The sequence below is a fragment of the Patagioenas fasciata genome, chromosome 3, assembly GCF_037038585.1.
Source record: "Patagioenas fasciata isolate bPatFas1 chromosome 3, bPatFas1.hap1, whole genome shotgun sequence".
Lineage (NCBI taxonomy): Eukaryota > Metazoa > Chordata > Aves > Columbiformes > Columbidae > Patagioenas > Patagioenas fasciata.
In genome coordinates this window covers 43876940-43902470 of record NC_092522.1, presented here as the reverse complement: position 1 = coordinate 43902470, position 25531 = coordinate 43876940, and the positions used below count along the sequence as shown (strand labels likewise).

Here is a 25531-nt window from a genome sequence, read left to right as displayed (position 1 = left end):
AACCAATATTGACTTATCTTCTTGTTATTTAGTGACATCTACTGTATTAGTAGTGAATTACTATGGAATTGAGAGGTTTGGTTTTTTTTTTCCCCCTCAGTGAAATGCTGTTGTTTTTACTAGAGGACAAGACAGATATAGTTGTTCTATTGATCAAACTGGTACTATTCATCCAGTGCTGTAAGAGACAGTGTGTGTAGCGTCTTTAATTATAAACAGTGGGGAAAAAATAATAAGACCTGGATATCTCATGTGCTTGTTAAATTTAACTTCAGCTTATTACAGCTCCTTGATTTTACTGAACGAAGAGAGAAAAATTCCTCCTGAGCCCACTGTTCACCTGTCATATCCAGTCCCTGAGTGGTTAAATTTTTAAATTAATTTAAATTTAAATACTTTTCCTCCTCTGCAATAAGTGAAGTTATTTGTTCTTCCTCTTTTTTTTTATTAGGTGTTGGTGTCTTTATTTTAACATGTAAAAAGAAAATCCTTATAAATTCTGATTCAGTCTGTCTCATGTTAGAAATGTGGCCTAAGAATAAAAGTTAGTAAGAAGAATTAGTGGAACTTTTAATAAAAAGAGTCTTCATGCCTATACTATTTCTGCTACATAAAGAAAGCAGCTCCTTGGGGTCTCTTCTGGCCACTCTCTTCACTGCAGCAAGGGGAATGTCAAATGGTATCTGTGTACAAGACTGAATAGTTGGGCTTTTTTTCATGCTCAAAAACTGCTGTATTATGAAGGAACAGTAAGAAATCTTTTACTTATGCTGCATTAATTTAGCACTTTTACAAGTACTGGTATTTTTCTTGGTAAGTACAAACCATCCTTTATTTTCCCAGTTCCATTCTACTCTTAAGGTGAAGTGCTTTTTCTTTGTAATTATCATGGAATCCAATAGAACAGTCTACATAAGAAAAGTGAGGAGTGAACACGTTAGGCTTCCAAATGCTATAATAGCAATTTCATCACCCTGCTGACAGAAAGCCTAACCATGGGGGCTTATAATTTAAAACCACTGTGGTTTTTTTTCCTGCCTTTCGATTGTCCCTGTAGTTTGTGGCCTCTTGCCTATTGCATAGAGTCAGGAGGAGATCTGCGAAGGTTAAACTTCCATAGCTGAAGCAAATCCAGGAATGTATTTTCAACGTAAACGTCACAGAAGAATAACTGTTTCAACTGCTCGTTATGCAGTCACAATGGGAGAAATAACAAAATATATGTTTCTTTGTTGCAACTGATTTATTCTGGAGTTGTGTTGTTTTACAGTTTCACCAAACTCCAGCGGTCCTCTGCAGACAATTGTCTGTTGATGATACATTTCTACAGAAAAGGATTCAAGGCAACAACAGAGGGATTCCCTCACCATAGTAGACTTTCAATGGGAGAGACCCTGAGGAGGGTCCAGCAGAGTTGACACAAATGTAATGGAGATTTTTAGAGGATTCTCTAAAAATAATGGCTTAGTTTGCTTCCCTTGTGAACAGCACAACACCAAGGAAATTGCACATAGAGGACTGGCTTTGAGTAGTTTAAAAAAAATGGTTAGAAAATAAAGGGTAACGAGGTATAGGTTTTGCTGAATATCACTGAAATGGTGAAATGAAATCTAGATGACTTGTGGGTCAGCAAGATGCCCTTAGTACTTACACTACTCCGTTAAAGGTAAAACAAAATATTCTATTTCTGATTTAAACTGACATAACACACAACTTCTGTCCCTTTGGCAGGAATACATCAGCATGAATGGATAGGTATCTTTTTTCCTAGCTTTTTTAGAAGATGTCTGCTGTGCTGCTTGTATATGAATGTAGGTTTCTCCTATTTTGATAGAAGACACATTTATAAGCTGTGTTTTAGCGCTTCAAATTAAGCAGAAGACTTAGGAGTTTTCAGTAGAATTAATTTCCTTTATTTGACAAAACTGAAACTAAAATAAAATAAAGTTTCTTTGTACCTTTACTTACTTCTTCCAGGTTTCTTCTTAGTCTTCTGCACTCAGTGATTTGCTTCATGGGCAGAACAAGCGGAAATGCATACATTATTTATTTGTTTTTCTTTTGGCTATGCAGTTAGGTAGTAACCACAGTGTTTGCCAGGAGTCAAATATTGGAAGCTGATTTTAGTTATGGACATTCAGGAATTTTAAACACAAGGCAAATAATCATAGTTTTAGAACAACAGCTACTTTTTTGGAAAATATACGTTGAACAATGCTTCCATTTTTGCCATGACTCCTAAAAGCAATTAGATTTCTAAATTACAGTATGGCAGGTATATACATACAAACGTATACATCTTTTTTTCCATGTGTTAGTCATATTCTAGATGTTAACACAGTAGGGTATGTATAAACATCACATTAACTAATAAAAAAACCCAAAAGACATACTTTCTAATAGTAAATTCATTTCTCTGAAGGTATTAGATAAATACCATGTTTGTTTAAAAATTTTAGGTTTCTTCCACCTAAAAAAATTGGCTTTTTTCTAGGCACTAGTCCTGTGTGAGCAGCTGAAAAGTGAGATAGAACGGCAGAAGAATCGTCTTGAAAAGGAGTTAACTGTCCAGCTAAACAAGAGAACTCGTGAAAAAGAAGCACTACAGGAAGAAATGAAGAAGGAAAGGGAGGACTTGGTAGCGATGGTATGAGTTGGGTTTTGTTCTCTTTCTGTATTAGAACAAGCATATCATCCTCTTTAAACTTTCAGTTTACTTGCCTTTTGGTGTGTTTTAGTTCTGGATTTGGGAGTTCAGTAAATCACTTTCACTGTTGCTTTAAAGCAGTGATAAATAAGTGATCCTTTGAGTCTGAATAACTCATTTTTATGCTATGTCACTAGGTACGTACTAAGTTGTTGGTATTATATGCTTTATTTTAGTTTGCATAATGTTTTCTAATGCACTTTGTCAAAGTAGGAAAGGGTTAAGTAATATGTGATGCAAGCTTGTATCTAGCTTCTTATAAAGCCTATTATTTAGGTTGCCAAGTCAAGCATTCAGAAGTTAGCATATGTCAAATTTGGGATTCTTTGCTACTTTGAGCTTTCATATGCATATCTATTATTTTTACAACATCCTAATTGCATTCTGATATGGTATTTTTCAGAGTGATCTTATCCTTAATTTGCCTGCCTGCAGAAATGTGTTGGAATCTCTTTTCTCCCTTTTAGTGATGTTTATAAACTTTTTGAGACAGAATGTGTCTCATTTATGCTGTGACCATTCCAACAGAGCCTTCATAGCCTTGGTTTAGACTTGTAGATGGTAGTGTAATTTGAGTATAAAACATAACGGTTTTCTGCTCAGTGGAATTTACAGAGGAAACCTCATGCTGACAGCAGTAAGCCTGTGAGATGTGACAGAAGAGACGCTTCTAAGGTGACTGGAGAAAGAAATAAGAAAAAGAGTAGAGAGAGAAATGCTCCATGAATTAGTGATTTTCATGCTTGTTTGATGTGCAACCTCTTCAGCCATTTTGTGATGGAGATTTGGAAACAATGTGGTGAACTTCTCTTCTGATCATAGGCCTTTCCTGTATTTTGGGGCTCTTTTTAGAAACAAGCCACAGTTCATAAAATCTGGAGAGCACAGGTTGAACAGGATAAATTATTGAAGTGTTAAAAAACAAGGTTCTTTGGTAGTGTTGTTGCTTGTGAAATGGCTGGAAAGCTACTAACATAAACAGGAACCAAGGTGATATGGTTGTATTTCTGGTTTTATGAGATCGTGGAATAATGTTCTGAAGCTGCTGCAAGAAGTCAAAGCTTTTAACTCCAGTTCCAGATATTAATACAGGAATTAAGCACAGTGATAGGGGTTAAGAGATATTTGAGAAAGTGAACTGTTTTAAGTGATGATTAAAAACCTGTTGCCAGGGAAACTGAAATAAGAAGTTTGACCTTACACTGGAGACAATGAGACATTGTTAAGCAATTCTTTGAGTACTTGCTACCTATTGGAAGTTATCCCTCTTATGCATTTAGCTGTTTAGCTACAGATTTGCTTTGGAGCAGAGTGTGCACTCCAAAATACAGACAAGCATTTCATACCTTTTTCTGGTAGAATAATTCACTCCTTTTTGTCATCATGTGACTTTGTATTTCATCACCCACTGAGATGTGTTTTATTTGAGCTGATTCCCACTTGGAGTAGTTGTCATCCTTTTTTAAAACCCTACATGCACATAAAACAATATGTGGTGACACTATGACGATGTCGCATTTGGCAATTAAAGATTTTGCAGGATGACTCTGCAGAAAACTGTGATCCACATGAATGATTTATGCCAACATATGATTTACCTACTTTTGTTTCAGGATTGAGATAGTAGAAATGGTATACTGTGCATCAAATCAACCTCCCTATGAATATTTTATAGCTTACTTTATGAAGTGATTTGTTTGAAGGGGAGAATTGGCATGATACATAAATCAGGTGGATGTATAATGAGTGACAAATAGTTATGAATATATCATCTTCTAGGCTTGGCTTTGAATTCCTCTAAGTTAACCTAGAACTGTCAGGCACCGTTACTTCCACTTATATTAGTAAGCTTCAGGGCTAAATAGCTGAAGGGTCACTGTCTCTTTATTGCTACATTTTTTTACTGTTCAGCAAAATTAGATCTGAATTACGTTAGAATTTTCAACATAATATTGTATATTATTTTTGTACAACATCAGGCTTTGATCTGTAGTGCTGAAATGTTTTCTGAACTTGAAAATCAGTTTAAGATCTGTGGTTGCAATGACAGTTTTCTTTAGCTGGGGGAACATGATTTGGTTTAAATCAATCTATGTAAGGATGTGTAAGAGGGTGTTAAGTAGTCCTCTTACAGCTGCAAGACTAATGCAACAAGCAGTTTCTTACGGTTTGTCCATACTAACAAGTCCTGGAGACTAGTCCATTTGAGAGGCTTCAAATAAACTACTATGTGATAAATTAATTTGAAATGAATCTATTGTTAAAATAATGTAGCCATATTCTGTTTTATTTTTAGTTTATATTTTAATTACCTATTTAAAGATATGTATTAGATATTTTTATTGTATTTTCAGTACTCTGTATTTTGGCTATATATAGTTGCTTTCAAGGAGAAAGTCCCACAAGATTCATATCTGTGGTTGGTCATATTGCATCATTATAGTGTTCTTGGGCTTTTGCAGGTGACGGCAATGTCTGAAAATGTGGCCATGCTGGAGGCTCAGGTAGAGAGAATTACAAGGGAGAAGAAGTCTTTAGTTAACCAGTTAGAAGAATCTCAACGTCAGCTTGAATCTCATGAAATGGAGATGAATAAGGTAGGTGCATTTATAAATGAGTGTTGATTTTAGTTTTCCTTGTCATAGTGATCTGAAATATGTGCATTTTTTACTTTCTGCATTTTCCTTTCTATTGGTGAAGAACATGTGGTAAATGTAAACTTCATCTGCATATCCCAGAGGCACAGTTTTACAAGTAAAAAGATAACTTTTTCGGTCTGCCAAGTCACTTTGTGATGCAAAAGCTAACCTTTCTACCTTGCAGACTATGCAGATTATGATTTAAAATTGCAATTCAGTGTTTCATTAAAAATTGTATTTGTTGTGAATCAGACAGCATAGTATTCAAGCCTGTCCTGTAATTGCTACCCCTGGGACATGCAGAGCTAAAATAAAGGCAGCTGTATCAAATCACTGTTTTTTCAAGTACTTTCCTGTAGAAAGTTGTACGTAGTGCTTCAGTCATTAATCTTGTTGGCATGCCTTTTACGAAGAGATCTTTCTTCTAGTTAAGAATTGTAGCTTAGCATTTATGTATGTGTATCACTTCTGTGTGCTTTTATTTTGCATATTTCTCAATCTATTAGAGCCTTAATATGGGTCATAATATGTCAAGGAAAAAAATAATTCCCATCTAAAATTTTTGCTGGGAGCCGACACATTGTTGAAGTGACTTTCATTAGCTTAGTTTCATCATTCGCTTGTTATAGAAATAACTTCATCTTCATGAAGATGAGGGAATAAATTTCTATATAATGGACAGTCTGACAATTCAAGTTTGTTTCAGCCTCTTGAAACGTCTATGTATCCTACCAATAATCCTCCCCAATCAGTAATTGCAAGGTTTTGGAGAGCAATTAATTCTTTAGGCCTGTAGAGACTTCTGGAGAAGTTTTCAACAATTCCTGTCTTCCTCTTCTGCCCCTGATGGTGGAAATAGATGAAAGTATTGCAGAAGATACACAGCAAAAAGTCACCTGAACTTATTCAAAAATTTAATTCTATCTTAGCTGAAAGACAAATGAGAGCGCACTTTAAGAATATCAAAATGGTTTGATTTACCACTTCTGAAGCACACTTTGGGTTTTTCAGGCTGGGGAAGAGCGTGGTAGGTGTAAGTCTACATTGGTCTAGAAGGAACAATTTCATAGCTCACCAATTGGAAGCTATCTCTCTCAGGAGAGTGACACTGTGGTTCTGCTTCATGCTTCAGTTTATGTTGGTCAATACTAAGTTGAATAGGTGGCCACCTTGCAGTAGTCTATGCTGTGTTTTTATTGCACTGTCCTGACTGGAATATACTGCATTTGTGTCCATGGTCTGAACTGGGAAGTGTCAAACATCCTGGAGGAACATCCTGATTATTGAGCTGTCAGGACTATGTTCATCACCGTGACGTTTTCCATTGACTATGAAAGTGATGTCAATGTCTGCTTGGGAATCTGACTCCTTGTTTCCGAACTCAGTTTGCATTATTAAAAACAGCAAATAGCAGCATTTCTCCTTTTGAGCTTTGTCTGAGATGTTTTTCTCTGATGCAGCAAATTCAGGGGAAAAAACTTTGGAGAGAGAATCTTTTTCCTTCCTTCAGAACTATGAGGCTGAAAAATCCGTTATTAGGACAGCACCATCTACTGATTCTTCTGCGCTCTTCTCTTTGGCGTGTGGGGGAGCTGAAGGCAAGGATGGCTGTATTTTTTTTTTTGCTTGGAGGAAGTGACATATCACACTTTGTTACATCCTTCATATGAAGAAAAGAGGAGGTAGAAAGACACGGTTGTCAATCCAGGAAGTTGCATCTTAGGACTTTCTTAGTTGCATTTGATATTTTGGAATTTTAAAAAAATGCTTTAAAACTTTGCCATTCTTCAGAGCATTTGCTACCTTGTGTTATTTGCAAGAGGGCTAAATTTACAAGCTGTCCTTTGAGTTTATAAGTGATGCTGCTTCTTACAGTTATGAGAGTTGGTTTTGGTTTTTTTCTTAAGGTGATTTGATTGCAGTATGCTTCTTTACTTTTATCCTACCTTTTTTTTAAGAAGCAGGGGGAAAAAAGTAGTGAATATTGAAGAGGTATAAGACTGAAAAAGACTTTAATTGATGTTGTCAAATGTGTGTGAGAAGATTGTGGAAAGCACAGAGGACTGCAGCAGCAAATTAAAAGTGTGTACATCTAGGAAGCAAGTCTGAAAGAATGTGAGGCAGGGAAGCAGAGTGAGTTGGAAAGAAAGTTCTCAAAGAGTAGCTGTGAGTAAACACATTTGTGTTCTCATTAGGGAATGTGCAGGTATTTATTTAGTTAATTAAGGTGAAATGAAGAGGCACGAATTGGAGGTGATTATACAAGATAAGGACAAAAAGGGGACAGCTTGTCCAACATCATTCTCCATTCCCAACAGCTAAGATCGAATAGAATCCTTTAAAAGTCTTAAATTGGGAAATAGAAAATAATGTCCCTGCACAGCAATAGTGAAAGTTATGTGGGAGGGATTGGTGTGAGGTGTTTTTTCTTCCCCCAACCCTTCCCCAGACCCTCTGAAGTTGAGCTGCCCTCAGGTGGAAAGGAACGAGGGGGTAAAATATAGAACATCCCAACAGCAGAGAGTAATTATTGCCCTTGTGGAAGTGATACTAGATTTCTTTAAATATTGGTTTAATCCCTTTCTTCTGGCCCATGTATATATTTGAATTAGACATAGTTTTTGAAGTTAGGTAAGAGACATTCATATTAACATCTAAACATTTTCTTTTTTCACAGTGGAAAACTGGAAAGATAAGAAACACACAGGAGTGTGTTAGATCCTTTACTTCTAGGTTCTGAAGGTGTTGGCATAGACTTTCTTGGGATTTTAGAGAGAAAAGAAGAAGAATATAAACCCAGCAACTGTACTTTAACTGTATTTAGTAGCACATATATTTACAAGATAAAAAAATCTTGATCCAAATATAATTGAATCTAGAAGGCACTGCATATTTCGAAGTTAATGACTATATAGGGAATTCAAATCCACCTTTTATAGAAAAACATTTACCATATGTACTCTTAAAAAAATCTGTAGATTAAAATATGTTGGATTTAAATGACCTCTAGAGGGCACCAAAAGATCTAATTGCAAAGCCTGGGCTATGGATTCTTGAAGCTACAGATCATGATGTCTGTATAATCTAACAGGTGTGTGGAGAAATGCGCTATCAGTTGAATCAAACCAAAATGAAGAAGGATGAGGCAGAAAAGGAGCTCAGAGAGTACAGAACAAAAACTATAAGGGAGCTTGAAATTAAGGACCAGGTAAGAGATAATACTGCTATAACTTTGCAGTTATTAGAAGCCTAAGTAGGGTTATTTCGGAAGCTGGAATGATTCGTTTTTCTAATAGTGGTCATTTATTACTGTTAAATGGTTTCTAAATTATTGGCAACAAGCCAGCTAATTACTGTTAGTAAATACCTCTTGGTTATCTTATTCTTGTTTTCAGCCCTAGTATGTTCAGTCTTACATGATACTCATCCCATGCTTTCATATGGAATTACTCTAGCATATGTGTTCATACAATGTGCTTAAATTGTATATACTGTATACATGTTTATACACGTTTTCTCACAAATAGATCCACACATAATTACCTATACATGCAGCCTGACAAAACATTAAAGACTCTAAGTATAACCTAACTATACCAAAATTTAAAATAATTTATCTTCCATTTTATTTAAAGATTCAAGGTTAATGAATACTGGGATTTGTAGAAAAGTTTAAAAAAATGTTCTAGAAAAAATAACTATATAGAAATTCCCCATGGCATTAATTGTTGATTTTCTAAAACTGTGTTTTATAATAATATAAAAACCAGTATATGCCTTACAGGTAGTCTGTGAGAAAACATCCCATGTAGCAAGAAACATTATTAGAGTAACCAGCAACATACTTGTCAAACAGCTTGAACAGGTGTAATCTGCATCTTTTGGAGTGCCCTTTTTGTTGAGGTTTGGTCCGTTTTTCTCTATGTATTCAAACCTCCAGTTATTCCTTCAAATGTTGTGATTCGCACATGAGTGGGTGTCTTCTGAATACACAGATGTATGAGATGCACATGAGGATAATTCTTTTTATATGCATTTTGTATTAGAGCAGCCTATCCAACAGGTTTAAAAACATTATTTTTCTTGTGAATAAGGAAACAAGTCCATCCCTGTGTAGGAATATATGTGGGGAAAAATTTGATGTTTCTAAAACTATATTTTCATTTACCAGTTCCCCAAAATTTTAATGTGGGACATTATTTATTAAATAAAGTATGAGCTTAGGCTGGAATCAGTATTAATTCAAATTACCATGAGAAGATATGCAACATCCAAAAGAGAAGTGTATTACATTAAAGTAACTCTTTAATATATATAGACAGTCATACAGTGCAGAAAAACAGAGACCTTAAAGCATTTTGTTTTCAGAGTTGGATTTTTTTATTTTTACTCCTGCATCCTTTAGGCCTAAGGACACTTAAAAAAAAAAAAAAAAAAAACAAAAAAAAAAAACAAACCCAAAACAAAACAGGCTTGTCGTCTGTGTCTTGACAGATATCACAGATAAGAGAGTTGGCATAATCTTGGCATTCAAATAAAACAAGATGTTTTTAATAAGATATTTGAAGAAGTATCTTGGGTTTTAAATCCTGTTCTCCAACTTGCTTCAGGATTGCAAAATTTAACAAAATATTTTAACTTCGTGTATCGACATGCTGGTATTATATTCAGTGTGGGAATGAATACATCAAAATGTGGTCATTTATAATTGGGTATAATTAAAGTGAAGTGATGGGAGGGGGAGTTCCTATCAGCAAAGATTATTAGAGTAATTCACTAATTGCATAAAATAATGATATGGTTCAAATACGATTGTTGATTTCTTAAAAAAAAAAAGGAAAACAAACTATTTTGAAATTGTCATGCTCAGCATCTAGCAGCTGTTTTATAGCTGTGGCTCTGGTAATGAAGAAAGTTCTTTACATGTCCTAATATAATTAAATATGTTAAAAGGCAACCAGGAAGATTGTGTGTACATTTTGGCTTTTTTTAATAAAATTTTAATAAATGTTAATAAGTCATTGGAAACTATTTCATTTAAATGAAATGAAAACTGCTCTATTGCATCTAGCTTTGTATTTAAAGGAAAGCTTAAAATGTTTCATCTTACATGGAACTAAATAGCAAACAGTAATTGTTCTTTGGTCTCTCAGCCATGACCTGACCTTCTGGCTAAGAGAGAGAGTTGATACCTTCCTTGGCCACCATCTGTTCAAAATAAATACATATTTACTTTTTAAAAATAGAGAGACAATAACGCATGAATGTTTTCATGCTATTCTAAATTAAATGGTGCATTTTCCTGTTTTAAAAGTAAAGAATCATGTTTTAGACTGTCTTTTGATATATTGAAAGTGAGTTTACTGTTTCTTGAGGTATGATTATATTTTTAGTTGTACTGTGGATAAATTTTGGTTTTGAAGATGTTTTAGTTTAGATGTAGTGAGTTTTGAAAAGGAATTAAAGTTTTTCGGGTGTGTCAGAATAGGCAGAAATCCCCATGTGTATACTTTAGGATCATGAGATACATATATGTCACTGGATGCAGATATGTGTTTATCATACTCCGGTATTTATAAAGTTCTTTAAAGCTCAGTTTGTATCATTTGGGAAAATTAAAGGGCATATGTATCTTTGGTCATCTTCTCTTTTATTCTAGTGTCTCTTTTCCTCTATTTTCCTACTTGGTTAAGACTAGTAACAAATATTGACACGTTGGTATGACTGCCTGTTATTAATATTTGACATGAATATTTCTTAGAATAAAAATAAAGAAGCAATGAGCAATGTTATAATTTAACTTGAGTAAGTGTTTTGTAATATCATCCATCATAATTTTGATTAACATTAGGGTTACGGAGAGGGTACCACACAATTGCTGTATACAAAAACTGCATCTGTTCATCTGGCTCAGTGTGTTGTCAAATAGCATAACCTACTGCCCTCTCTTTTTCTTTCTCAGTACTCCAATTGTGGATGTAGTTGTGCTGAAATAACAGTGCTTTTCTTAGTACTTCTTCTTAGGAACAAGCTTTGTAAGTTATAGAGGTATAATGCCTTAGTGGCAGTAAACTGTGTCCACACTAGGGGTTGTACTAGCACAGCTATATCAGAGAAAAGTCACGCCCTAACCTTAATAGCTGTTATTGGAAAAAAAATTGGGTGGCATGTTTGACACAGCAGGACTTCACTTTTATAATACTTTTTCTGTGAATTTGGAAGTACCATGTGGCATAATTTATGCATTTCTAATAGAAATCATACTTCTGACATGCTATGAAATCGTTTCCCTGGATTAGCATCGCTTGCTCTTTTCTGCTCTGCATTACAAAAATAAAAATGAAGTATACTGTTAATCATTAGCTTTTTGTTTGTCTGTAAATCATTTTTACTTGGTTTAAAAAAATCTTGCAATCTTCAGCATGAAGAAGTAAAAACAGTTTTGCAGTATTGGTTTATGCAATCACAACCAATTTGGGCGTCATCCTTATTAGATAGTTCTTACCGGTACCAATTGCACCACTGGGAGTTGTGACCTCCTTGTAGTAAAGCAGTAGGATGTCTTAAATCCAACTTCAGAAACTAACTGAAGCTTTTAAATTTTATTTTACCATGTTTTGAGAAATCAGATAAATACTTTGTGTAGAAATAAATTCAAAGCCAGTAATCTTAACCTGGAAAAAAAACATTCTTTTTGAACTGTCTTTAATATTAGGCAAATGCAGTTTGAAGCAGAGCATTACAGAATTCTGGTGCCTATGTTGTAGGTGACAGAATGAAAAGTCCCAAAAATATTGTACTAAACCCCATAGATTTTTAAGAGTTGCCTGTGTGGAAGTTCATCACCCCAAATAAAAAGAAGTTGGAATGTCACTGGCATGCACAACTAGTACAAATGGGAAGAGCTGCACATCAAAGTGTTTTTGTGTAGTATGACAGAACCGAAATGTTGTCTCTGTACACTATAGACTGACAATTTTGCAGACAAATAAAAATCTGGCAAAATTACAGTCCGAAAGCACTTTGCCAAAAGGTATTTTGGGAATGTTTATTTCATTTGTCATAAAGGCGTGATTTATAGTAACCTAATTTAGACATTTTAAGTGGAGAGATTACTGACTCTGTCTTCATCAGAAATAATGCAGGCCAAGAATTTAGGTATAGATCCTGGAAATGCTGCAGAGTGTCCAATGCAAGACCAGTACAACCTTCTGAAGACACTGTTTCACTGAAACATGAATAGGGATCAGGCTTCCATGAGTCAGGCTTTGAAATAGTAGATTTTTCACAAGCTGGGATATGCAGGATATCACCAGGTTTTTTTGAAACTTGGAAGTTTTAATAATGCTGGTGAAGATGGGTTAGGATTATGTGTATTCTTGTAACAGTCCTATGCCTAAGATTTTGTGATCTCATGAATTAAAAAAGATGCTCTGGAAGTTGTGTTTTGAAAGTCAATTCTCTTAATTCAATAAGTGTATTTTAATAGTATTTGGCAGGGAGGAAAAAATGAAAGCCTAACAGGCAGCTTGAAACTCTTAGAATCCTTTTTTTTTTTTTTTTTTTTTTTACTGGTCTGACCTTGAGTATCTTGGACTTAAAAGTAGCAAAACCAAATTGCTATTGGAAGAGAAACCATTAAGAAAACGTGATAACCTTTGCTGTAACTGAACTCTTTTTTAATGTATCATTTTCAAGTTTGAGCTTTCAGTGCACTAATTTGAAAATGGGTAAATAAGGAGGAGTAAAATGGTGGTACTTTATGCCTTGCTTTGATACGAATTTTCTGACCTGTTCAGGAGGAACAACATTCTTTTTTTATAACTGAACTTCCTAGCTAATCTCAAGATTTTTGAGGAAAAACATTGATGTACAAGTCTGTAGTATATAACAAAAGTTTAATTGTAGTTCTGATATGGCTGCTGCTGCTCTGCTATGGCATTGCTTTCCTCTGTCAGCCAACCGTTCCTCAAGGATTGGTGGTATGAGCAGCCTTCATTAAATTCTTTGTCGTGTTTCTGTGAGAAAAATCTGTGAGACTGGGATTCCCAGTAGTAGAGTTTTCTGTCCTGACTGGTCTGCGTTTTCTGTACTGGTCTTCTTCCCCTCAGCAGCTGGCTTGCTAAGAGAAACAACCCAGCTGGTAGTAAAGATTTTATCGTTCATAGGTGTAGTGGGACCTTGGAACCTTGGTCCGTGTTCTGTCATCCAGTGTGATGTCACCCCGTTAGTCCACAGAAAGAGAAAATCATTTATGTGCATTAAACATTATTCAAAGTAGGAAAAGAATTGCTTAGCTCTTGGTATAGTGTGTATATGCATTATAATTAAAGAAATGCTTGTTTTCTGTGTGGCTGTTTTTTTTTGCGGGGTTTTTTTGTTTGGTTGGTTTGGGTTTTTTTTCCTACTTCTTAGACTAGAAAAATGGTTGCTTTATCAATTGTCATTGTGCCAACAATGAGAAGAGAGTGTAGAAGTCCCTGATTATCACTTGTTGGTTGTTACTGCATAGGTTTTCTTTCCAGCTGTTCTTTATTACCAACCAGGAAAAAAAAAATAAGCCGATACCACATCAGTAACTTTAAATATGTGTTTGAAAGGATAAAAGAAATAAGTTTTGTTCTCTCCCATTTTTCAATAATGAAGTAGGAGTAATTTTCCCCTTCCTTTTTTCTCTATGCATCCCTCCTTTTCTGAAATTCATTTCTCAGCAAGCAAACCATCTATTTTGCACCACCCATCCTCTCCCCTGTCCCTGTGCTAGCCTCTGTGCAATCCATTTAAAAAAAAAATCTTTTTTGCACAGTGGAACAAAGTTACTTTCTTATCTCTGCTGGTGGCTACTGAGCTGCTAGTACAACAGTGTTGCCTGTTAAAATGTGACTATAGTAATCTCTATGGGTTTGGAAGTTTTGTTTCTGGAATAGTATTGTAGTTCAAATATTTTGGCAAGTTGAAAGCAAATATTTTCAGGGAAATAATGAGGTAAAATCCTTGTATAACATGTTTGAGCCATTCCCTCTTGTCCTTTTCCCACGATATTTATCCGCAGTATCCAAGGGCTGTGTTGCTCTTTGAGAGTTTGCACTAGGGACACCTAAGATTATTGCTTAATTAAAAAATTGTGTGTGTGTGTATTCATAAGTATATACTTAGTAGCATCAATTTTTTTCTTGACCCAGCTAGCAATGAGAGGTATAAAGTTTGCTTCGAAGATGTGTGCATTTAAGATCATTCCCCCTCCACGCTGTTCCCAGAAAGTTCTTTCAGCACCCCTGCTCCTCCTCACAAGCTGCAGCGTCTGGGCTCTGCTTCCAAAAAGACTGAGAATTAATAGAGGATTTGTGACTGCCAACCTTTGCTTAGGCAATTGTCTCTATCCTTGAGGCTCTGCCCTTCAGTGGGGCACATGGGGTGCTGCAGCACTGCCAGGTGCCTTTATGTTCCTTTGCACTATGAGTGACAAAGTGGTCACAAAACTGCTGCTCTTTGAGGAATTCAGGAGTCCCACCAGATCAGGCTAGAAGAGGAGCCATCCAACAAATTACAGCCCATGTTGCTCACCTAGGTTGTCTTTGCTTGTCCCTCTGGTCTTTAGAGTTCAACTGATTTGTGAGCCAACCATAGGGAAAACCTTTCAAAGGAACCAAATGTGTTTATCACAGTTACTTCTCTTCTTGTGTTTCTGCTCATGTTAGTTGCCTTTCATGTCATGAAAGGTTTTCAGATTTCTGGTTTGGGCTAAATGATTTGTAGAATTTGCAGTCATGGGTTTTGTGCGTTGACTGCTTTGAAATAGGTGTTTTCTGTGGGCTCTCTTAAGCCTTGTGTGCATTGTATTTCTTGCTATTTATTTGTATATTCTCAGAGCTTTAAAATTCACTTCCAGAAAGGAGGTTTCTCCTTTAAAACCAAATTTAGTTTTCATGACAACTTTGTATCCTTATTCAAATTTGAATGGGAAGCAGCAGTAATTTTTATAGAGTGCAAAAGGGAGAAAAACGTTGTTGGGACTTGGCAGGGGTTAACCTCGTGATGGCTGTAACTCTCTTTACGAAGTTGAATAGTACTTTGGGTGCAATGTGCTGTGTCAGATGGCCGTGCCTGGGAGGTCTCAGGTTTAGAGACCACTTGGAACCTGGAGTTGCTTGATTGATATCAGGATTAGTATAGAAGTGACTGCAAGTGACTCCTGCTGCACATGGACTGAGAGTCATCTTTCCTCCAAGTAAAATACCTGGAAATCATGCTGAAAACCCAGTTTTGTTGGGTTTTTAAATTAAAAATAGAAAACAATTAGCTTTAAACTAGAGTATGATTGGTTTTGTCTCTGATTAGTTAGGATATTAATAAGCAAAGAAGGGAATGTACGTGAATGTCCGTACTGATGGCACCTCTTAAAAAGACCTTAGTTAGAGCCTCAGTCCTGTGCACTGTCACTGATCTCATTGCTTTGAAGGGCTGCATCAATAAACAAAACCAACCGTGTGAGCATCAGGGCCTGTAAAATTTTAATGTGTATTAATTGGAAGAGTATGTCTTTTTATAGATGTTGATTGCGTTTTGGGGATGTACCTGCAAATACCAACCACCATAGTAATTTGTTTATTTTTTTTATATTTGTTCTTCTATTTTTACTTCTATTTTATGGTCCTTTAATTTTTTTGTAATGGTGAAGAATGAAGTACAACAAAAAATGAAAGTATAGTAAACTAACAAAAATTATTTTCCTCTCCAGAATTATCTTACTGCAGAATTTGTGCAATGGTACAGAATTTATTTTTCAGGTTATATTGTGTATTTTCTCACCTGATGTGTGAGCATACTGGTATAACAGTGAACATCATAAATCCACTTACGAATTCATTTGTTTTAATATATTTTTGATTTTTTGTCTTCTGAAGTTGTTTTTGCATTTACTTCAGAGTATGAGTTCTTTTATCACTACTTAATCATTCTCATTTCTTAAAAAAATTAAAAAAGGCTTTTGTCTTTTCTGTCAGTTTGCTGCTATTTAAAATTCCATGAAAAACATCTGCTAGTTTGGAATTTAAAGTTTAATTTTTCTGCATATAATATAATCAGCATCAGTATGAAAAGAATTGAACACTTACTTTAATCTTCAATTTGGCTTGTTTTGAATGAAATTATTATTTCATTGTATCAGATTTTGTAGAAATAGAGATGTCTAGTTAATTAAACAACACATTTTTACAACATAAGTATTCTTAGGTGAGGATAACTTCAGATAATTTATGAAGAGGATAGTTGAAGATTGATCCAGTGTTTGAGAAATCATCTTTTATGTCTTCCAGTAAGTTGAATTTGTCACTGAATGAGCATCTCCAGTGTGTTCACCTAAAAATACGTTGTGAAAATCAGAAGATAATTTGTAAACTCATCGTAAGCTAATGAATGAGACGTGAAGCACTTGCTTTAAATGTTTCAAGAAAAAAAATATAGAAGGGTCCTATATGTTTCAAAGTGGAAAACTTAATATGTACAAGATGGTTGGTGGTAATACTGAGAAAAGAATGATTGATATAGAATACAGTTTTACTGCAGTGATGTTTCACCAATGCTTTGATTTTGTTTAGTGAAACTTCTTTCTTGTAACTGAATGGGATATGCATGTGGAATGGTGTTAATGTATTTCAACTGACTAATAATGCTTCCTTTACTGAGGCTTAGCCTGTCATCTTTCAATGGCAAAGTGCCTCTTGATATTCCTGGGAGTTAAGCAACTGCAGTGCAAGACAGATTAAACAGTACTTTTTAAATTATGTGCAGAAGTAATAAGAATATTAAAGTTGTGGAGTTAAGCACTAGAAGTTGCCTTTTCCAACTTCAATGTAGTCTTGTTGTACATATACATTATGATAATTCTGTTCCTTGTTATACTGAAAATCTGTTTCAGATTTTCTTAAATGCAAGATTGTCATCTGTCTTTTTGCAGTTCTGTGCACCATCTCTTGTCTCTCACATACATTGAAAAGTTAAGTACCTTGAAGAAATACTCTCTGATCATGTTGTAAAAAGCTGTAGCACAAGTGATAGGCACTGAGGGATCAAATTAACGCTGCATGAGAAGCAGACTTGTCAGCAAAATACTTTAGTTGGTGGTTTGTTTCTGTTTCTCTCTCAACAATTACACTGAGGCCCAGAGAGCAGCGACAGAACTGCTCGCAGCTTCCCAGTAGAATAAATGGGAACTAAGTGTAACATGGAAACCAGCTTGAGTCACAATAGTTTTGGAAAGATGCTGCTTGATAAGGTTCCCTGCAGTAACAGTGAAGAAGACTCATACGTTCTGTAATTTCTCTCTGTATTTTAAATTCTGATTATATTGTGATGACCTAGCGATGGATGGGACTTAACATATTTTGGGATAGTGTGTTTGTGAGCCTATTGTTGTTTGCAGGAGAGAGAAGAGGGTTGGTTTTTATTGTACGAATGGGTCTCAAGTTCTGAGGCTTCATATGTTTCAAACTATTATCTGAGTTTTTAAACGAAAGTAACATACCGTTCAGAGTGTGGGCTGCCTATTTTGAGCATGATGATATGTGTCTCCTACCAAATTATTTTCAATGAACATTTTCTGGTGTTTCAAAATGAACAACTTAGTTGATATCCCTAAATATACCTGGATTAGATGCTTCCAGTTTCTGAGTTGCAGTTAGCATGTTCTCTTGGCTGGCATTTTTCTGCCATCCCTTGCTCATGAGGTTGTCTGCTGGTTTTGCCATGGTCGTTGCCAGAGTTCTTGTGTAGAATTCCTGCCTTTCATATAGCTCACGCTGTGAGTACCTCTAAATATTAGTACTTTAAGATATATTTTCATAGATATATACACACACCTACACAAGTGCACAAGCACATATGGATGTCTGTGTATATGTGTAAAGGAGCCGATTCTGAATATTGGAATTACTACTGAAAATAACAGAAGTAAGATCATTCTTCAAAACCTATGTTTGCTTTCTTGATACTTCTATAGAAATCATAAGATTCCTGTGAATCTTTAAAGAACCTGCCATGGAGTCGTTGTGTGAGAATTTCCCTCTGGACTTTCACGACAAGTGAAATGTATGGATGTGTTCTTGGCTTCAACCCTGCAGGTTCAACATCTGGCTGATGGAAGCAGAACATTTTCACCAGAGGTTCTTGCACTTGAAATTTGCTTCCTTCTGTGGGTCTGTGTCAAAACCTGACTGAGCCTGTTTAACTCGAGGCAGTGGTGTAAAGCCCATCTGTTCCTTGAAACTTTTCCCTGAAGGAGTCATCTAGCATATATTTATGTTCTCAGCTGTGGCTGTGCTTTTTCAAATACTTAGTTGATGCTTTTTGACTAACTTGCGGTTTGGGTTTGTTTTTTTCGTAAAGGTATGCTGAACGGATGTTTTCATAAAACAAATTTTAAGAATGTTGCAGGACTTCCATATCTTTAACCTGTGAAGGCAGTGAAGAACTTGTGTCCCTGTTTACTATGAATAGAGAAATAACATTAATGAACTGCTGCTGTTAAGAAGAATAGTGTGTAGAGAACACATTGAGACTGCTTTTGTTCTATTTAAAATATGCAAAGGTCTGTGGAAATAAGTGAAAATCCAAAGCATGTGTAACTGGAAACCCTTGCACACCTAGTTTTAAAGTATCCTGACAGTTTGATAGATTGTTACATTCTTTAGAGAGGAAGAGTACTAACAATTTTACAGATAAGTCCAGGATCATCTTATTTCAACTTGGAATCACTGATTTAATTTGGTAGGTGTCAAGGTGACATTCAAATTCTAATAGAAATTTCCTTCGTGAACCTTTGTCGAGTGCACTTTGGGGGGAAAAGTGTACGGTTAAGTAAATAGCAAAATTAAAAATTAAAACAAAAATAACATTATGAAACCTCTTTCTGGATGAGTAGATTGTATTTGTGACATGGTGACTTTAAGTGGTTTATGTTAACCTCTTCATGGGAGGAAAAGAGAATGTTATTACAAAGATGCTTCAAGTGCAAACATTGGGACTGAATTACATTAATTTGTTCTTGTAGTATGTTTGAATGAATTCTTTCATTAACTAAATAAGATATTGAGGCCTGTCTACATGAGGAAGCTATTACAAAATAAGTTATGGTGTGAATTTAAAGTATAGTAGCTATTCAACAGTAACTCCTTATATGAACAGTTTCATTCTGTACAATTGACCTTTCACAGTTTAATCAACTGAAAAACATGCAACTTTCCTCCAACCCCAACAATGAATAAATTTTTATGTAGGGAGTTAGTGCGAAATAGTTACTACATGATAAATTTAAATTGTTAGCTTTTTTCTGTACTTTTTCTGACTTCCTTAAAAGCATCCTTAGTACAAAGTATAGTGTAGGTTACATCTGTATTCCTACAGGTACTTGTGTGTTGTATATGGAGCAATATATATTCCTTCTGAGAATATTTGCGAAAAATGTTTAAATTGTTGACAATATGATTCAATTGAAGATCGTAAGTCCGGTATTTTGTGGTGGAATCAAAGATGCTGGCCATGCGGACTTGCTTGTTGTTATTTGTGAAATAAATTAATAAACTCATTGACTAAGTTAAATTCACTTGCTACGTTGAGTTGACATAAAAGGACTAATGATGTTAAGAAAACGACAGGATTAAGAGCAATTGGTGTGGTTAGAATTCATATGTTTCATAAATTACTTATTTTCAATAATTGTAAAATCGCAAAATTACCTTTTCTCTTCCATAATATTATGTGAATATGATAAAGCTAAATTCCCACATGTGACAGCTAAGCAAAATACATGAGCACAAGAGCTCTCCTGTGTCCAGCACCTTCTGAAGGTGGCTGCTCTTCTGCTGCCTTCTGGCTTTCTAACACAGTGAATTTGGGACACAAATATGGAAGCCTTCACATGAAAAAATTGGAAAATGATTGAATGTGTGTATCCCTTAAGCCATGTGAAGACAATAATATTGATTGTGTATTAATGTCTTTAAATATTATATGCATTTTGGCTTTTCATAAGAATGTAATTTCAAATACTGCAGTTTGCTGGTTTTGCAGTTTTTATCAACAAACTACTTTTGTTCTCAAACAAAGCATGCATTATTTTGCAGAAGCTTTGATCACATTAAGATTTATTGTCTTAAAATGGTATGTCTGTGCATTTCTTAAACATACTTTCTTTGGTTCCATAATTTTTTAAGAAAATAGAAAAACTGGGATTAGAGCTGAATGGAAACAAACAGCGATTGGAACAAGCCCAGCAGGACGTGACAGGAGCCAGAGAGGAGTGCCTAAAACTGACAGAACTGCTGAGTAAATCTGAGCACCAACTGCACCTCACCAGGTACCCCTTATCCTATTACATGCTGTAGTACTGATTTCATTCTGCTAATTTTTTGCCATGGGCAAGTTTCTTGCAGTCATTGGCTGCATGGGCAGCCCTGAGTCCTGTTAGAAGCAGAGATTTGAATGAGTGGGTTATGAACAACAAAGTGAGTTATGAGTCATAATTTATGAAAGCAAATTACTGGTGTGAAGAAAAGGCAATGTTCAGCTCTGGTGGTTGAGGTAATGTGCTTTTGGGCAGGAAGAAGAGCAGGGGAGAGTGCAGCTACATTCTTTTTGTTGTTGCTGTGTTTGGTAGGACAAAGCTATTTTAAATGTTGAGACCATAGTGTACAGCAGCACCTTTAAGTTCTCAGATTAATAACCTGAGGTTTCTGCAGGAGGAATGTATAAATGAATATAATTGTGTTAAGCTTCAGTGAAGATTAAACAATCAAAAGGTAATATTACTGTCTACAAATGGAAGGTAAGCTCCACGTATGTGAGGAGGGTGTTTAAAGTCACTTGCTCAGTGGAGATGTGATACTGTGTGATGAGAGACTCTTCCAGAGCTTACTCCATCCTTGAGTATAACTCCCAATGGCATTTACTGTACTATTCATTACACATTTCTAGAAAACACCAGAAGGCAAACATGCCAATTATTCATTGCAGCTTGAGTTTTGCTAACTACAGGAATTTTTCCTTTCGCCACAGAAAATGCTGTTGTCTGACTGTTTGCAGGGGTTTGGTTGTGTGGGGGGTTTTTACTTTGTTTCATCCCCTTGTTTCCCCCAGGAGTGAACATCCAGAAACAAATCTGGCAACTTATACTCAGTCCTTAAAGAAAATAGTTAAATTAGTTTAAATTTTACATAAAGGGTGGGCAAAACCTCAGATTTTATCACTTAACAGAAGTCTTCATGTTTATCCAAGTCTTGTACTCTTTGGGCTTTGTGAGAATTCTGCCATTGAGTAAATGGAAATAAAATAGAGCCTTGTCTAAACTATTAAATTCAGTGAATCAATTTTTTATTCAGCTATGCTTCTGTGTAATTCAGAGCACGGTTGTTTAACAGATGGAAGAAAGTACCACTCTAACAGCCTGTATTTAGAGAAAAAATATGCTAGAGGTTAATGAACTTGAAAAAAGTTTTGGGTGAGTTGTTAAGATATCTAAAGTTTGGATTTAGCATAACTTTATTAATAATGATTTGTTGTGATAGTTAACCAAATGGCTTACCACGCTCCTTTTAGCGAAAGGCTGATTATATGCATTATAGCTTTGGATATCTTTGAGGAAATCTGACTAGCCAATTTTTTTTTTTTTTTTTTTTGTTAAAATACTCAATGGTGTACTATTGCCTGCTTTTGCATAGCAAGATACTTAAAGCTGGATACTTAACAAACAGATGATTCAGGTATCTTTTCAATCTATGGTCTCTCTGACTCCTAAACTTCTGAGATGCAAATCACTGAAGGCCGGGAACAGTACTTGGGGCAAGTGTGTTGGCCCTGTTCTCATACAGTTCCACAGACATCTGCTTCTTGAGACGGATGTGGAACTGCCACAGCCTGTCTAAGCTAGTGCAACCACTCTTCTGCAGCGTCCTAATCTTTATTTTTTATTTGTGTTCGTGTTTTGGCTTCTGCTTATAAGTGTGCTTAAAAGTATTGAAGTGTCTTCTACACTAACATCTACCTGTTGAAAAATAGTATACACTGAAGCATGGGAAACAGGTTTAAATCTTTGATATTTCCCAAATTCTATAACACCTTGTTCTCTGTAGGTTTTTGTGTCTTCCTTATCTTTGGAGTGTCTTGTCTGCTTTCCAGGAATACACTAAGTGATGTTGCTGTCATGAGTGAAGAAGGGGTGGAAAAAACTGATGAGAGATTCTTTGCTCCTGAACTGTCACCCGTTGTCCCTGTGTACTCAGATTGGTAGGGCAGGGTTAGATAAGTTCTCGCATAGTCATCTGCTTTCCCAGAGTCTCAGAGGAAAAGACCTCCTACTGAAATGAGACTTTCCTTAGCCTGAACTCTTTTTCTTCCTCTGAGATCACTTCCTGCCAGAACTGGTTTTCTATATTAGTGAGGGTATAAAAGTTGCATGTCTCTGGTGCATTAGTTTTGCATTTTGAACTCAGTATGTTTTTAGTCGATTGGTACATCCACAGTTGTTGCAGATGAATTTTATTCGCTTACGGTCTGCTATCTTTCATTGTTGATTCCCTTCACCTCAAATGGCAGCTGTGCCAGTGAAAATACTCACTTGAAGGTTAGTGGTAATAGCAGTCCTGGGTGGGGTATAGACTCATTCACTGTGGCACTTGCCAAGTAAAACAGATTTTAAGCTCTAGACTCCAGCCTGTGGGATGTTACTGCAGATATTGCACGGATTTGGTGCATCTCTTGGGTATTCTGGCCTTGGCCTGGACTTGCTGATTCCCCTCTTTTCGGGAGAGGACCAGCTGGTCCACTCCAAGTCTTCTCACAACGCTAGACTTGAGGGAGGCCTGTACTGCTGTTACATGGTTGTGGGTGGTCTTTCTGTTGCCTTGTATGACCTGTCTGTGGTGTTCTGGCAAAAATCAGAGGTAGCTGAAGAGGTACAGAAAGAATTCCTTGGTTTGTATGAATTAGTATGTTACTAAGGAGAAAATTTCTTTAGTAATCCACTTATTCTAAATTTGGATATTATAAATAGAATAATAAAACGAATACCAGAACTTTGGATTTCAATGTGTGCAAACGAGATGGTAAATATTATATGAATGGATTAAATGAGAAAGAGCATGCAGTCTGTGTCTTAATGAGAAAAAGGTGTTCTGCAGAACCGCGTTCTTCTCCAGGAGTCCCACTTTTTTGCTGCATCCTAGTTTTCAGACGCAGTTGATTGATTACCAACTAAACAGCTTCTAAATTAACAAAATGTACTTGTTAAAAAATCAAGAAGAGGGTTACAATTAGCTTTTCTAAACCATTGCCACAGAGTTTAAAATTGCCTTTTCATGTCACCTTTCTTCCTGGAGCAATATGTTGCTTAGAAATCCTTGCTATTAACATTCATTTCTTGCCATTTAATCTAGTTAGTAATTTTGATTTGTATGTCTTCAAATGACTGGGAAAATATGGAACTCTTGCTGTGTATTTTTGAGTGTCAGTCATGTAACTTTGCAGATGTCACCATGCTATGAGACTGGCCATGTTGTTTAAAATATATACATATATATATAGATAATTTTTTTTTACCCTAGTTTCAGCTTTGTGCTGATTTGTATTAGAGTTACCTTAGTAGGAGAATGTTAAGAAATTACTTCTGAAGACAATGTTAAATTGCCATTACTTCGGCAAGGTTATATCTTACTAATGAAGCTTATCTGAATCCATTCTTCAGAGAGCAGAAAACAAACAGATCTATTGTTCTTCATTCATGAGAGAATAATCGTTAAACATCATGTCAGCATGCTAGTGGAGAAGCTCACATAAAAGGTGCAAGATGTTAACAACTTACCCAGATCTTAGCATGTCATCTAATTTATTAAAGTTTTTCACTATTCTTACATAATGGAATCATCACTAAAATTTTTCCTCTTTTTGTTTCAAATCAAATCTGAAGTTATTGTAATATTTGTTTCAGTTGCAGTCAGATGTAGCTCATGTTTGCGTATGCCAAAGCAGGTAAATAAATCTTAAGAAGCGAGAGAACCTCTGATTTTCTAAGTTGAACTTTTTCTGTGCCATTGTGCATTTTCTCAGGCACAGGTATGGGTAGATGGCTCGAGACATTTTTGATTGAAATGTCATCTAAAATTTGCTGGGAGATGTGAATGAGTAGAATTGAAGCAGATTTAGTTTAGTTTAATTTTTTGACTATTCTTGTTTGCTTATATGGAACATTGCAAGCAGTATTGAATGTCAACTTGTAGGTAGGGAAAAATTACTGCACAGTAGAGGAACCTGTGCTTCCAGGTTCAGGTGACCCACCAAGCTACCCTGAATCCCCCTCTCACTCTCTTGAAGGATATGTTTTTATTACAGTGAATCAGTGGATGTTGTATTTCTTGATTATTCCCCCCTGCCCCCTCCATTATGTGATATTTCTGTTCTCCCTTATTTTTGAAAATATGATCTCTAGAAAACAGCACATCAAAGACAGTGACATTTGGGGAGTACAGTGGGTTTTAGCAGTGCTATAGCCTTCCTAATGTGCATCAGTCCTTTTTGCTAGTTTCAGTGCCTCCATTAACACTACTTTGTATTACATCTGTAATAAATAAAGCACATAAATCTGTCATTCCACCTCCAGGTTCCCGTGGTATTATGTAGTCACTGAAGCTTTGGTGTTGAGCTGTATGTCGTCACCAGCGTTCCTTGTTAGAATTGCAGCATACCTCATACATTGATTTCCCTATTTAAGCTATGCTATTGAATCATAAAATGTAAACTAAGTTCTTGGTGGTTATACATAGCCTTTTAGGGGTTTGCACAATACTTAAGTGTTATCTATTGTCTTTTTTCTAGTATTATCTATTAGTTAGCAGCACACTTACTATTGTGCTTTTTCCAACAATTTTAGCACATCAGAAGGAGTCCATCTATGATAGAAAGGAGGTAACATTCGAAGAAATGCTAGTATTATTAATATTAAATGACTGAGATAGGGTTTATGTTCCCAGACTGACTGACTGATGGAAGGACCAATAACACTTAAATTGGGGGGGAAGAGGGGAGAAGCAGAAATTACGTATAAGCAGTGATCAATTTCTAGTTTGTTTTTTTTTTTTTTTTTTAATATTCTGCTCATCTTGTACAAAACTATTATTTTAAAATGCAGGGAGGAGTAATA

The 25531-nt window shown here is 35.7% G+C and overlaps 1 protein-coding gene across 11 annotated transcripts in view; it reads left to right on the top strand.

The window, feature by feature from the left end:
• The window catches only part of SDCCAG8 (SHH signaling and ciliogenesis regulator SDCCAG8), a 111233-nt gene that overhangs the window by 20848 nt on the left and 64854 nt on the right, over window positions 1-25531 (top strand). For 10 of the 11 annotated variants that reach the window (XR_011738298.1, XR_011738297.1, XM_065833486.2 and 7 more), the window contains 4 exons: window positions 2495-2647; window positions 5170-5304; window positions 8438-8554; window positions 20556-20698. Coding sequence is in view for 9 of the 11 variants with exons in the window: in XM_065833486.2 (XP_065689558.2) it covers window positions 2495-2647; window positions 5170-5304; window positions 8438-8554; window positions 20556-20698 (548 nt within the window). In the remaining 2 variants the exon portion in view is untranslated. The remainder of the gene's footprint in view (window positions 1-2494; window positions 2648-5169; window positions 5305-8437; window positions 8555-20555; window positions 20699-25531) is intronic. The other variant, XM_065833484.2, reaches the window with a different exon arrangement.